At 29.9% G+C, this 16,519-nt stretch overlaps 2 protein-coding genes across 2 annotated transcripts; both read left to right on the top strand.

Annotated features, from left to right (window-relative positions):
* The first annotated feature begins 1,895 nt into the window (after positions 1-1,895).
* Positions 1,896-3,116, top strand: LOC110727710 (protein FAR1-RELATED SEQUENCE 8-like). The gene has a single exon (XM_021907291.1). The coding sequence runs from the start codon at positions 1,896-1,898 to the stop codon at positions 3,114-3,116; it is 1,221 nt and encodes a 406-aa protein (XP_021762983.1).
* A 42-nt stretch (positions 3,117-3,158) lies between these two features.
* Positions 3,159-4,567, top strand: LOC110727791. Its single transcript, XM_021907363.1, has 2 exons — positions 3,159-4,045; positions 4,140-4,567. Exons 1-2 carry the CDS (start codon positions 3,773-3,775, stop codon positions 4,272-4,274), a joined length of 408 nt encoding a protein of 135 aa, XP_021763055.1. The 5' UTR covers positions 3,159-3,772; the 3' UTR covers positions 4,275-4,567.
* The last annotated feature ends 11,952 nt before the right edge of the window (positions 4,568-16,519 follow it).

Below are 16,519 nucleotides of genomic sequence, written 5' to 3'. Positions count from 1 at the left end.
AAAGATGGTGAGGAAAAATCAACATCACAAGTCCGAACTAATGGTACAATCGTTTGTTTAAAGTTATCTTTGTAAGTTATTATTTAAATTTGTATTATTAAAAAAGGATTTTTTGATTGCATGTAATATGAATAAATAAACCTATACTAAATGATTATTTTCCTCAAAAAAAAAATGATTATTTGAAACATTTTGTAATCAATTATAATTAAAATGGACAATATTGAGAAATTGAGATGGATGAAGTTTATAATATGTGTGGCAATTGGTCATTTATTTTATTGTGGGAAAATGCTAAATTAGATAGAAAATAGAAGTGATTGACTTGATTCTCTTTTTTTTGGCTTCCAACACCAATATATAAAATACAAGGTAATCCTAATATGATAGGATTAGGAAACTAAAATAAGGAAAAGATATCAAAAACATTAACTAGGCTTAAAACAATTCCGTCTAATTTTTTTTTTTTTTTTTGAGCATCTTGATTGTTTTTGAGCATCTTGATGCTAGGCTTAAACAATTCCGTCTATTTTTTTTAAAAGAAACAAAAATGGGATTAAAGTAATAGTTTAAATGGGACTAAATATATTTTAATGGGATTAAAAATAATCACAAAAATGGTAGCCCAGATGAAATAACTTCAAGTTAAATTAATTGTTTGTTGAATTTTAATATTAATTATTGTTAATAATTTGTACACATATATAATTGATTTGGTGTCATTATAGCTAAGAATTGGTTGATAGAAAGTTTGGAATTATAATTGCATTCTTTCGTGAAAAAAGAATAATTAGTGTGAGCGATGAAATTTACTATAATATTCAAAATCTATTTTAATAAAAGTCAAGCAACATTTGCATGTTGATTTATACAAATAAAGAAAGTCAATATACAAAGGGAATATGCCTCCTTCTTCCCAAATCATATCTGCCATTTGTGGGGTAATTACATTGAAACAAATTTGCATGAATTAATGAACGATGAAGTTTTTAATATGTGAAAAGTTGGTTTTATATTTTGCTGTTTGGAAAACAATTTCGGGTGAAGATCGTATTTAGATGGTGTAAATAAATATTTGTTGAATTTTAATATTATTTGTAAATTGTTGTACATTTACTTCTCTGTCATTCTTGTGTTTATATGTTTTGCTACTTTTTTTGGATTCTAAGACCTGTTTTCTTGGTTGTTTTTGAGCATCTAGATGCTTGATCTTTTATTGTATCTGCTTTAATTTGTATTACTTTGAACCTTGTTTTTATTTAAGTTGAACATGCAAATAATGAGTATTACATTAGCAAAGTGTAAAAAATCAGGAAGAAAATTTTTTATTCAATCTATTGATGTAAGATGAATTGAATGAGAGAATTTTGCCATATGATTTAGAAGCCAAATGTGTTTAGTTGGTTGGTCCAATTTGGCAATTGCCAGCTAAATTTCAGAAATGCAACCTGTTATATTTACCCCCTTTTATCTTTCCTCATTAATGTTTCTAAAGTAAAGTGATGAAAATTGGTAGTATAAAGGAAAAGTCAGCAGCATTGTTAGTGATATTATTAAGGTAATTAGCACTTTTGATTTCTGTAGCTTTGTACACTGCAACAAAGCAGCTCATATATACATATATATATATATATATATATATATATATATATATTCGAAGTATATATCTAAGTTAATTCTTCATTAGGAAATTATTAATTATTAAGAAGTATTGACTTAGCTTAGTAATTTATGTTCTTTAAAAAGGTTAGTAATTTATGTTTGCATATATATAAATAGTTTGAATGTTTTATTGGTATGTTTGGTTAGCATTGAATTTCTTTTTAAAGATGGTCTTATACTTTGAAACATTTCGAGCAGGTGTATGAATTGGTAGTAAGGATTTGATTTAAAGAATGGATGATAGTATGGATGATGGAAGTGAATATGGGGATGTTCATCACACAGTTATTGATCTTGGCGATGATGATGATGACGACCAACTTTATGATGAATATATGTCTCCCATCAACACAAACGAGACATTGGACGAAGGAAGTGAATATGATGATGAGCATGACATTGTTAGTGAAGATGGGTTCGGGGACCGTGATGGTGATCAATTTATGTCTCCCATCAACACAATCGAGACATTACAGACAGTTGTTGGTAGTAATGACGTGAGTGTAGTGAATTTTGTTGAACCTCCTAGGGTTGGAATGATTTTTAGGAGGTGGCAAGATATCGAGGATTATTATAAAGAATATGCAGAGCAGCAGGGATTTGGGGTGACTAGGGCACAAGGTGTGTATTCAAAAGGTGAAGTGAGAGACCGTATTACAACTACATGGAGGTGTGAATGCTGGGGCAGACCAGACATGAGAGCAATAAGGGATGCCAAGAAGAGGGCAAAGGTTATGGATGTATCTGGTTCAGGTGGAGTAGTTGGGGGTGTCGTGTGTGTGGATGAGTTAAAAAAATGTAAGCGAAAGTCCAAAAAGTGTGAGTGTCCAGCAAAGGTATATGCTGGTCTTAATCGTGATGGGGAGTGGGAGATAAGGAAGGTGCATTTGGAACACACGCACAACCCTACACCACGTAAGGCAAAGCTTGTTAAGGAGTATAGAGTAAAGGGCATAACATCGAGGGTTAAGAGGAGGTTGATAGATTTTTTCGAAGAAGGTGTGCCCATTTCACAAATTCATGGGTGCTTTGCGACTGAAGTGAAAGGGCTAGATAACCTCCAATTTACTGTGAAAGACTTGTCGCATGTGGTATACAAGGCAAGAAGGTTGAAAATGGTTGGGGGTGATGCATCAACATTGATGAGTTACTTTAGAAAAATGCAAGAAGGCAACAATAATTTTTTTCATTCTGAACGCTTAGACCCAGACGGCCGGTTGAAAGATGTTATTTGGGTTGATGGGCGTAGTCGGGCCGCATATGAAGAATTTGGTGATGTTGTATGCTTCGATGCTACTTATTTGACAAATTCGTATGAGTTACCATTTGTTAATTTTGTGGGCGTAAACCACCATGGACAAACTATACTGTTGGGATGTGCATTAGTTTCCCACGAGGATTGTGATACATTTAGATGGATATTTGAACAGTGGTTGTTATGTATGAACAATTAAGCTCCGGGTGCAATTCTAACTGACCAGGCAGCGGCCATGAGGAAGCCCTTAGAGGAGGTTATGCCATTGACTCGACATAGATGGTGCATTTGGCACATTATTAGGAAAATTCCAGAAAAATTGGGGAAATGTCAAAGGTTTGTTTTTATGACATAAATTCGTAACAAATGGAATCATGTGCAACCATATGATGCAAATACTAGAGCACAACCATGTGATTGATATACCAGACATATATGTTGTTAGTCGATGGCGCAAGGATATTTTTAGGAAACACACTCGAGTCGGGGTATCATACCATGACCCAAATAAATCTGCCGCTGTAAAAAGGTACAATAAGTTGATGGCTGAGTTTGAAGACTTATGTGACAAAGCAGCTATGGTGAATGACGATGCTATAGACATTGCCAGAAATGCTATGATGCATGTCAGATCTCAAATTGAACAATGCAGGCTTAGGAAAGCAGCAGAGAGTATTTCCATGTCATTTCCTGATGAATCTGGCTTAAGAAGTGAAAGCATAAATCAGACACAGGAGAATACAATTGATCTTGATATGGATACTGCAGATTTGTTTCCTCCTAGTGAAGGATCCCATATTAAACAAAAAACCTCGTGGTAGGCCGAAGGGATCTAGAAATAAAACTCTCGCAGAGATGGGTTTCAAAAAACCAGGCAACAATAAGAAGAGTGCAACAACAGGGAAAACAAAGAACAAAATCAAACTCGGCAATAAGAATTGTAGAGGGAAGGTGACTAATGAATCAATTGTAAAAGGGAAGAAATATGGTAGTAAGGGTCAAGTGAAGAAAAATAACACTACCACAGGAAAGTCAAAAGTCAAAGACAAGGATAACACTACCAAAGGGTCTGCTAAGTGTAAGCTGACAGAGAAGTCAACAGTCAAAGACAAGGAAAAAAGAGTCAAGGTAACAATAAACAATTTATAATGATAGTTTATTATTATTAATAAATTAATCCATATAAGTTTTGTTAAGGTTAACATTGATTTTTGAATTGTAGGTGCATAAGGTTAAATTGCTTGAGGATTTGGTGTCGTTAGTGGATCTTACAAAAAATGTAAGACAAGAAAAAAATATGGGGGACAAAAGTCATTTGTTCTATAAAAGCCATACGTTTAATGTAACTTGTAACTAAGTACAATTTTGTTTTTATAGAATAAGCGTAAGGGGACAAAAGAGATGAACATTGGTCGTCCTTCAAGTGATGGAGCAAAGAAAAGACACACTTAAATTGATGTGGGGAGCATCCAAGATTTCCTTTCTTAACAGATTTTAATGTTTCGTTAGATAGACTTTGACTTACAAGTTTTTACCTTTCACTTGAAAGGGTTTTTCTTGTTTTAAGCACCTTAGGATTTCTTTATTAGTTTTGGTTGTCTATGTAATACCATCAGACTTATGGATTTGGATTTGGTATGCTTTGCTTAATATCAGACTTTGCTTTGCTTAAAATACCATAAACTTTGGAAGCAACCAAGTTGTTCAATTATCATTTATACTAGAATAAGTAACATAATGAAAGGATTAGAAGCCTAGCTCAAATGATTAGGATAAATTATTAAGATATCTCTAGAAATATAGAAAACTGATTAAGTGGATTGGCTTGTATATGTGTCAAGGTGTTATGAATTCATAATCTTAGTTACCATTGAATTCATAAATCAGCGAATAGATAATTCTGACTATATCTTGATAGAATGAGTAGAACAACAAATTCATGGTGCTAGGTTGTTTTACTTATATGTCTTAAAACCAAACTATTCAGTTCATTTGTAAGAATTGTGTACTTTAGAGGTACCATGTTATCCACAAACACTATAACACTAAATCACCATATTCATTGTATCCCCTTCCCAATTTCCAATTTCATGCCTCCCTTAGAAATACTCTAGACATATATTTCATTTGAGATTAATGGGCAACAAAAAGCTCCAATATCATTGTCACGCCATTTAATTAATTAATATATACTATAATAAATAATATATAACCTTATTTAATTATTTTTCATTAAAAAAAAAAACAAATAAGATGGCAGCAGTAATCGAACCGTTGATGTGTGGAGGGGAATATGAACATAGTGTAGTAGCATGTGCCATTGCGAAAAGTGAGACATTTTCGTTTATATTTGACAATTACGAGTTTGATTTAGACCCTAACTCCCTAATTAATTAGTTATTTTTTTTAAGCAAATCCACAATTTCAATTAACATACACTAATGCTTTAAGTATCCTAATTGATTAGGTTTTTTTTTATCTTGTCTACCTTAAAAATGCTTAGTATGGCTCTATTATTGAAGTTTTTTGTATTCAATTTCCATTGTAAACCAACAATTGATTTAAGTTTATTTGCCTAAAATGAATTGGAAAAAATACAAAACTGATCATAAAAATAATGAGAGATATTACCTCACTTAATCCCATACAATTAAAGGTTAAAATTGCTAAAAACATTTAATTAAAATGAAACAATAAACAAACCAAAAATTTAGGTCAAACCATGTACATGTTCCTCTTAATTGAAATATATCGACTCACCACTTAGATCAAGTCGGGCTAGTTTCGTTTAATTTGAAGATCAAACTCTACCTTAAGCAAGTCGAGTTATAATCTTGTTGTACACGTTCCGAAGTGGTTTTGCATGTATCAAATATAAACTATGATATATTTGATTATTTTCTAATAACTTGTCATAGAAGCCAAGATCATCTATTGGTTAATGGACAAAAAAATCAAAGGGTGCATGAAACAATGAGTCCATGAGAGTACACTTTGCAAGTCTTCATTTGTTACTCATGTCTTCATGTTGAAGTCAATAGCCAAAATCATCATTGAGGTCATAGTTTGAGTTCAAACAAGCCTTGCATGTGGAACACAAACTACCCTTGCATGTTGAATTGAAGTCTTGCATGTCCAATACAAAGCTTTGCATGTTTGAGGTGTAGAGTGTAGAGTATATCCTTAAATGACCTACTCTATACTACATACTAGCTTCTTATGCATCACTAGTTTACTACCTATAATTTTTTTAGAAACTTAAACAATGTATTATGACTTTTGCTAAATTTACAAACATATACTTAGCTTTTGAATAATTTACAAAATCATGTATTGATATCAGTCCTGATACTTACTTTAGATATAATAATTGATATTAATTTTGTTAATTCGATACTTTCTCAAATAAAATAGCATTCAATATTTTATAATTACATTCGTATTTCAATGAGATATAAAATATAATTTAACTCAGTAATTCAATTTTATATATTATTACAAAGTCACACAATGACACAATAGTACAATACTATGTACGATTATATACATTTTAGTTGAAGTTAGAGGATTATATACATTTTAGTTGAATTAGAGGATTATATACATTTTAGGTTTTAATTATTTGAAAAATTCTATAGCTATACTTTATAATAATCCATTAATATAGGAAAAAAATCTTCAACATAGTTGCAGCAATATTTAATTTATTTTGTGTAAAAAAACATTATTTCAATAATTCAATTATTTAAAGTCAAACAAAAAAACATCCAGTATTTAATATTTCTAGAATTAATTACTTAATTTAGCTAGCTTAAAATCCAAAAACCTGAACCAAGCAAGCTGTTTTTTTATATATATATAAAATTAGTTTACCTAGCTAGTTTTGGAATTAACAAATATGAATGGTCATTTTGATAAATACTTTTGTTAAATGGGCATTTTGGTAAAAGATCCAAAACAAATTGTTGTTCAATAACACTGTATACACATATGAACCCAGCATTATATATCAAGACTTCGCATTATTGCAATTTATTATTATATCTAAAGATACAATCATTCAAAGATGAGTTCCTCAAGCTCAAGCCCTTCATACGCAACTAATCTCACCTGCGCGCATGGTGTGCACTCTAGAATCGCAACAGTTCGTAGAGGTCCTAATATTGGTAAACGTTTCTATAGTTGTCCCTTTTGGAAGGTAATACATGTATAATTTTTCTAAAATTGCAAGATAATTATTATTTTCTGAATAATTGTTTGTGATTCTTTATGTTTTTATTTTCCAGGATAGATCTAAGGATTGTCGTTTTTTTAAGTGGGAAGATGATTTACCAACAACCCTTATCGGAGCTCAAGAACAAATTATCATGCTTCAAAGGGATAACGACACACTTACAAAGGAAAATGAGGAACTGATAAGTGAATTACAAAGATTGGTAACTTTGGTTGAGAAGACTCAATTAAGGACTGTCAACTTGAGGGCAAGGAATAATTGTCTACTTGTAGTAATAATAATATTACTATTTGTAATTTTTATTTTGTTTATGTAAGTTATGCCTAATCACTCAAACAATGTACTTTGTTTGATTTGAAGTTTTCAAATTCAATAAAGTCATTTCAGTTTGATTACGCCTAATTCGGAAAGATTGTTAAAAAATTTAGATTAATTTATGAAAACCCTAATATGGTGTTATGTGTTTTCATCAATTTTCAAAATCTTATTTTATCAGTTTATGTGACTTAATAAATGGAACACAAAGTAAATACATTTGTACAATAAATTTTGTAAGAAAAAAAAAAATTCACACTTAATCATTGTACATCAATAAATTGTACATGAAATCCATAATAACTTAAACCAAAAATGCATGAAAAAACACAATAAATATTTTTTAAAGGAAATAAAACATTCATTAAGAACTGAAATAAAATACATTACGCATAGGGTACCTTTTTAAGATAACACAAATCATAAAATGTTGAATAACAAGACATATTTTGAAAATTCCCAAATTAATGCAACAATAACACCAGTTGGTTAATTTCCACGATCTACTACAGCTTCATTCAAGTATTTAAGCTTGATGTGCTTTCTTTCAGACTTGCAATGGCATACCATTCAAAATAAAGCACGCCTTGCAACCGGATGTCCCTTAAATTAACAAATATAATATAATTAGCAAATACATTTAATTTGGATTCTACTTCTTACAAAATAGTAAAGTATATATAATTTAATTACAACAAATATAAATTTAATTTTAAAATATTCCATACCTTAAAAAACATATCCACCTTCACGTAATCCGAGTGTACATGTCTTTGGTCTCCCGCAATAATGTCATCCCTCCAAAGAACAATAACACCTCCAGAGACACCATTAGGGGATATAAATGAGAAGCGATAACTACCTGGTAGTTCCCTTACAATTAGTTGAACATTCTAAACACTTTGCCTTGTTTCCAACAAGACAACTACACCAGGTGCATATAATTGCTTAAAATATTCAACAAATGATGGCCTTGCAAGTCCTCTAACGTTCCAGCAACATATAATTGTGTCACTTGGCATCGCAATACATGGAGTATTAACAAATGCTACCCCTCTTGCGCCGTGAAAGGTAGTAAAATCGACTTTATAATAACCTGCAACATACTCAGCGAAAATGTCAAATCCAACCCATATATGAAGAACATGGGGATATGATGGAGTTTTCAAAAGTTGAAATGCATCTGTAAACGGGTCCATCAACAACCTAATAGGGTTATGATCTAATTTCAATATAGGAGAATCTATATTTATAATAGGCCTCGGATCTAGAACATGCAAAGCTGGAACTAAATTGTTTGGGTTGAATTGTTGGTATCCAAGACACCACCTCAAAAAATTTCAAATTCATAACGTATTGGGTATATGTCGTGAATGTTGGGTAAATGAGCGGGTCGTGGTACACCACTTCCATCAATTGGGGTCATAAAAAGGTTGTTTAGTGTGTTGTTATTAGGGTTTGAAGGATTAATAATCAAATAAACAATTGTTTCCAATGAAAGTTTTGTGAAACCAGTTGGTTCTCTAGGATCTTTGAAAAGATATTGAAATGATGAGAAATCTATCTCAGATACAAGCCCAGATGGTGGAGTGAAAAACATAAGAGCTAAATTTCCACTTCTTGTTCTGCAACGTCTAGCCATTGCAAGAAGAGAAATAAACTAGCAAGAGATTGATAATTTGATAATATTGACAATCTTGTCAATACTTACCTAGTATATATAGATGTAAATCATGTAATTATGCATGGGTCAACATATTTCTTGGTCAACAAGTTATCATTAAAGCTAAATACAAGTGTAAGGCATTTATTGATGGTAAGTACTTCATAGCAATGTAGTACAATATGAACTCCTCATTTTTAAATAGTGTTTCAATTAGCTAGATCACAAAATAAATTATATCTTAATAATTGAGTGAAGGAATTTAAACATACTATGTGGTATAACCGTGTTAGTAAAATTTTTGTGAAAAATAAATAAATCAAGTGGGTTTCATAGTACATTGAAACTCAGATATTGAGAAAGAACATTTCATACATTCATATTATTTTTCGATTACCATGGAGATCGAGTATTGAGGTGGACTATGTGAATTGTTAAATTAATATTCAATGTAAGATATGGAAAAAAAAGATGTGACACGAGCGAAAATCCATTCCAAAATATATAGATAACAACCGTGAGCATAAATTAATAGTTGGACATGTTCATTTTCGTTTATCGAAATAGTTATAAAATAAAGTTTTTTTTGTTCATATCCCTAATAATAAAAATGAATTTTGACTTTCATTTTATTCAACTAGATTTGTTCAATGCATCCTAATAACAATTTGAATTCAAAAAGCTTTGTATTCATGTGTTTAACTTTCTTTTTTATCAATTAGCTTACTTGAATGCATTTGACGTTTATTAGATTTTAAAATCTTTGTTTGAATATGTTTTACATTGATTTGATTCAATTAGCTTAGTTGAATGCATTAAACTTTCAATGATTCAAAAAGCTTTGTTTGAATGAGTTTGAAATTTATTTGATTAGAAAAAATTTGTTTGAATGTTTTCGACTTCCATTTTGAGTCATTAAACTTTGTTGAACGCATTTCACTTTCATTTGATTCAATTTGATTTGTTGAATGTATTTCACGTTCATTTGATTCGGTGTAAGAATGTGTTCTACATAAGCTATTATTGTTTAAGTTAACCAATAATCCTACACGGAACAAATAAGTATTAAAGTGAACTAGGTTAAGAATGATATTAGTCTTATGCTATTGTTGAAGGCAAAAGGAATCATATAAAACACAAAGAATACTATTCAATGGCTGCATAAAAATTGTAGCCATTGTAACTAATTTTAATCTCAACCGTTTAAATATCAAAGATTAGTCTTGTCCATTCATTATTTGACTTTTACATTAAAAACAAAATTAATTAATTTCAAAAGCTACTTTATTTTAGAAAAAAAAACAAAGAAAAAAAAACTGCTTGTTGCTGCCATTGATATAGTTCTAAGTATCCAACTTTCAACCTTCAACTTAATCTCCATTAAATATGGAAATTAAAGTATAACTAGATAATCAATGAAAACCCCCACTAAACTTGAAAAAAGGAATCTAATTTTATACACTGGATTATTTTAAGTTTTATACATGGATAGGATTAGTATAACCAAGATGATTGTTCCAACTTTAAATTGATTATACAGTTCAAAATTATTTAATTACTGCTCTCCACAACTCTCCCTTATTCTTGTACTAATTGATGTATCAAAAGTTCGAACACTAATCCCAATTCAGAATCTCTGATCGAAATTCGGCTACAAACCTCACAAATTTTGCTTTCGATTGTTTGTAGAATAGACACAAAATTGTAACACCAAAATTAAATTAAATCCAATATTAATTAATTTATAGTAAACTTAGGCAGTGTGAACGACTTAATAATAAAAAAATTTCTGTCATTTTAATTTTAATTTTCAAAACAACGGAATAAAAAAAAATATTAAAAATCTTATAAAAAAAAATCTGATTATATTGGAATGCGCAACAAAAATAAAACAAAAAAAATAATTGGGGAGGGGGGTATGAGGAGTTTGACTTTTATTTGATTCAATTTGCTTTGTTTGAATGAGTTTGACTTTTATTTGATTCAATTGCTTTGTTTGAATGAGTTTGACTTTTATTTGATTCAATTAGCTCTGTTTGTTAGGTGTTTGACATTCAGTTGATTCAACTAGCTTTGTTGAATACATTTGACTTACATTTAATTTAAAACGTGTGTTCTAATGCATTTTACTTTCATCAAATTCAAGGAAATTGTGCACAATAGCTCATTAGATTCAATTAGCTTTGTTGAATGAATTTCATTTTTATTTGATTCAAATAACTTATTTGAATGTGTTTGTTTTTCATTTGAGTCACAATTAGCTTTGTCGAATACATTTGACTTTCAGATGATTCAAAAATATTTATTTGAATGAGTTTGACTTTAATTTGATTCATAAAGCATTGTTTTAATGTGTTTTGACTTTCATTTGACTAATAATGCATTGTTTGAATGTGTTTGACTTTTATTTGATTCATAATGCATTATTTGAATGTGTTTCACTTTTATTTGACTCAATAAGTTTTGTCGAATGCATTTGACTTTCATTTTATTCAAAAATTTGTTTGCATGAGTTTGACTTTCATTTGATTCAATTATCTCTGTTGAGTGTAATTGACTTTCATTTGACTCAATTTGCTTTTGTTAAGTGTATTTGACTTTCATTTGATTCAAATAGGTTTCTTTTGTTTGGAATGTGTTTGACTTTCGTATGACTTTAATAGATATTGTTAAATGTAATTGACTTTCACTTTATTCAAATAACTTATTTGAATGTGTTTGTTTTTTATTTGACTCAATTAGTTTTGTGGAATGCATTTTACTTTCATTTTATTCAAAAATTTGTTTGCATGAGTTTGACTTTCATTTGATTTAATTAGCTCTATTGAGTGTAATTGACTTTCATTTGACTCAATTTGCTTTTGTTAAGTGTATTTGACTTTCATTTGAGTCAAATAAGTTTGTTTTGTTTGGAATATGTTTGACTTTCATTCGTATGACTTTATTAGATATTGTTAAATGCAATTGATCGACTTTCACTTATAAATAACTTATTTGAATGAGTTTGTTTTTTATTTGACTCAATTAGTTTTGTCGAATGCATTTTACTTTCATTTTATTCAAAAATTTGTTTGCATGAGTTTGACTTTCATTTGATTCAATTTGCTCTTTTAAGTGTAATTGACTTTCATTTGACTCAATTTGCTTTTGTTAAGTGTATTATTTGACTTTCATTTGATTCAAATAGGTTTGTTTTGTTTAAAATGTGTTGACTTTCGTGTGATCTAGATTTTGTAGTATGAATGCCTTTTAAATGGACATTGTTAGTGATTGTATCCATAAATAGAATTTCATAATAATTAAATTAGTGTATATACATATTTTTTTGTAAAGGGTTAATGTCTAATTTGGTATTAACTAAGTTGGTTTAATTGTTTGTCAATTTCCTAAGTAGACTACTATTTGTAGAGTGTGTGGGCCATTTGTAGATGGACTATTCTATTAAGTTATGAGCCTTAAGGGTAGCCACTTTATTTACTTTTTAGTTGGACTATTTGTGTATCATAGTTTGGCCTTTTAAGCCATGCTTCTTAAATATTATGTTTGTCAATTAATATTGTAAGATGAAAAAGACTATAAATTAAATCTCTTTTTTTTTTTTTCTTTGGGTAAAGGCAATATTCTTTAAAATATAATTAAAATAAATCAGATAAATATAACACATTACAAATTTAACTACATTAATAACTTAAGATATTGATTAATATATTACAAATTTTTTTTTAAAAAAAATAATAAATATAACACCTTACAAATTTAACTACAATATTAATTTAGATGTTGATTTATACAAATAAAGAAAGTAACTATACTTTGGAAAGATGTTGATTTATACAAATAAAGAAAGTAACCGAATTACCATATCAAATTTTCTATAACACATCATTTACAATTTTACTGAAAGTCATACAAATGAAGAAAGCAAATATACAAATAAATAAACATGCCTCCTTCTTGCAAAATCATATTCTGCCACTTGTGGGGTAATTACATGTCAACAAACTTGCATGAAATTAATGAAGAGGATGAATGACTGACGGAAGAAATTCCTTGATGGAAGCCGTGAAATCCAACAAGGCCTGGGCATGTGCCATTAAGTCCAACAAGGCTTCGGCTTGCACATGCTGGAAGCTTAGTCACTCCAAGTTTATCCAATCAGCACAAGGAATTGACAAGTTTATCCTCAACTAATGTAGGGGAAATACCATAAATACCCTTAGATTGACAAAAATCGTTTATCATGAAGATAAACTTGGAATTTCATGAGAAAACTTCTCATAATGGCATTTTCGTGAATAAATCAACAACTTTTTCATTATTATGGGCTTCACAATTGAATAAAGTTGTTGGTTTATTTACGAAAATGTCATGTGAGAAACAAATTTGTTTCTCACCATGAGAAAATGGGGCATCCTCCAAGCTGTCTAGCTTATTAATTGGTTAAAATATTGTTGTTAGACATGGGATCAAATCTCGTTATAGTATTGTATATATGCACTAGTGCATCATCAGCTAATGTCAAGACTATCTACTAAAATGCTAGTAGACGATCAACTATCTACTCCAAAACACTGCAATAGAGATCAACGCAAAGAATACAAAAGGCGAAACAGCAATGGACATCTTATACAAAGATGCAGGAGGTATAATTGGGCGAACCCTTCACAATGCCGGAGCCATAACTTCAAATCATTCGTCTTCCAACAACCTTTCACCATCTTCGCTCCTTCAAAATAATTACGGCGGCATAAAGAAAAACTCTGTAATGAGGTACTTAAATTACAGGACAAACAAGAAGCTGTAATGATAACAGCATCATTAATAGCAGCTGCCGCCTTTCAAGCCGGTGTTAATCCTCCTGGAGGCATTTACCAAGAAACTATAGATGATCATGAGCGTGAGGTAAGAACGAAGCGTCAGGCTGACACTTCTATCATGGCATACAGTGACTCACGCCTTTACACAACATTCATTGTTGAAAACACGGTCGGGTTTGTAGCTGCCCTGTCTGTGTTCCTGTTGCTTCTAACAGGGTTGCCTTAGAAGTACAAGTTCTTTAAAGGGATGTTTATGGTGTCAATTTGGATGGCTATTGTTGCGATTGCAGCGAGTTACGTGTCTTCTGTTATAACACTTGCTCCTCCTTTGGAAAAGGATAAGATCGTTGTATTTTCTTATGTAGTTTTAGTCATTGCTGTATTGTTGTGGATTTTGATTATTTTGTGGTATGCTGGTTTTGGTCCTCGCATAGTTGGGATTATTCACCAGAGACGTGCCTCGAAAAAGGGACCGGTGACGCGGTCGGGTAGTCTTCTTGGGGGTGCAACTGGTGGTACTGGTAGAGTGTAATGATCTTGCTATGTTGAATTTGTTTTCTGGATAATATGGTTGAATTATATGCAGAGTGGAAACATTTGTGTACATTTGATGTACTGTGATAGCTGTGTATTTTGTTGTTGCTGAATGTTGTTTTTCAAATTTGTATACAAAGTGTGCTTGTAAAAAATGTGGTTTGATTGGGGAAGTTGGTCCATCACTATTTAAGTTTCAATTTTTACTAAATGATTTGAATAGAGTAATCAATAACTTTTTCATGGATGTTTCTACTATGGTCCACTTTATTTGGACCATCATTATACTTAATTATCATTGGTCGGATTTTTAATTTTTTTTTAACCTTGGTCAAACACTATTTTTAGTATTTTCCTTTTTTAATTCAATTTTTATTTTCCAAAATATAATTATTGAATTTCTGAAAATTATTTTATGATTTTCAAAATTTATTTATTAAAATCAGTTTTTAATTAAATAAAAAAATAACATTAAATTAAAATAATCAAAATAAAAAAATTGTTCATCAATGTTCTTCATTATTCATCATTGTTCTTCAAATTTGTTTATCCATGGATGAGATTAACCACCATTATGGTAATCTTTAATTTGTCTCATAAATACACTCGCACATCAATGAAAATTGAAAATATGCATCGATTTACATATTATATGTGAAGAGTTCATTCGAAATTTGGATTCATGTATGAATTTGGGATTGTATTTAATCCTAAAACAATAAGTGTTAAATGGATAATCGCAAACAAGGGATGAAAAATCGGTCATTATATGTATGCGAAAATAATAATAAAAAAAAGTAACAATTTTTCGAAATCTGGGTTTGTGAGCTAATTGGAGAAGACAACGATTTTTGTTTTGGAATACTTGTTTGATCCGAAAAAAAAAATATAGTTTTCGATTCTGTTTGCATATAAGGTATTAACCCAAATGCTAATAGGACATTACTTATAAAACGCAATATTATTGTTTATTTGGTCTACGATCATACGTTATTTTGGACATTGTTAATAATTAGTTCATACTGTGCATGCATTAGTATCCTAATATTTTTCTTAATTGATAGCAAATAGGATCGTGGTCCTCAGTCCTCATTCACTAGCCAAGTCACAATTTACATATACCAAGTTTGGTATCAATGATCACTTATATATCAGCTATTGTGGTTTGATTTCTGTATGCATATTCCTCAAAATTTTAACTCTCAATCAAACCACCTTTAGAGCTATTCTAATGGAATCTAATTGTCAAATTAGATGATTATCTTCTTATCTATCGTGTGACCCAATGGTTGGATTACTTGGATACTAGTTTGTTATTAATTTAAATAATGAACCGTCTTCGATTATTATTATAATTTTACAATAATTAAGGAGATTGAGACCAATTCTAAATATATAAGTAATGTCATATCCTAATATTGGACGAATCCCATATAATAACCAAATGAAAAAAAAATGTAGAGGTGAGCAATTACATGGCAAACCTTTTTTTTTTTTTTTTTTTTTTTTTTTTTTTTTTTTTTTTTTTTTTTTTTTTGGAAAGAATACAATGACAAATTGTTAAATATAGTAAATATATTTTTGTATTTATAAATTAGGAAAGCCAATATTCAACCCCTTATATTTAGGCTAAATACATACTATTATTGCTAGTTGTTTCCTTATAATTAGGACATATCATGCTTCTGTTTTGTATATACATGTATTCTAGTTTTATTAATGATAATGGAAAATATTCTATTTCCTATTTGTCAAAATAGCGTTACATGTTAAATGTGATTTTTTGTATTTTGTTTTTTTACCCAATGTTTAGTACTACGACTCCGCGAGTATCTTTTTTTTATTAGTTTAGTTTCATTTTTAATTTATAGTCTATATTTTATGTGTCATAAAAATTAATTGATAACAACACTATTGTATATCATTGATTTATTTCCTAAATAGTACGTTAAATATTATAATAGAATACTTGAAAAAGATTTGGACGACAATTTATATGGGATAACTTATGTTTCATTTATAACAATATTTCCTAAAAA

This window comes from Chenopodium quinoa, unplaced genomic scaffold (genome assembly GCF_001683475.1).
Source record: "Chenopodium quinoa cultivar QQ74 unplaced genomic scaffold, ASM168347v1, whole genome shotgun sequence".
NCBI lineage: Eukaryota > Viridiplantae > Streptophyta > Magnoliopsida > Caryophyllales > Amaranthaceae > Chenopodium > Chenopodium quinoa.
This window is presented reverse-complemented; position numbering and strand designations above follow the sequence as displayed.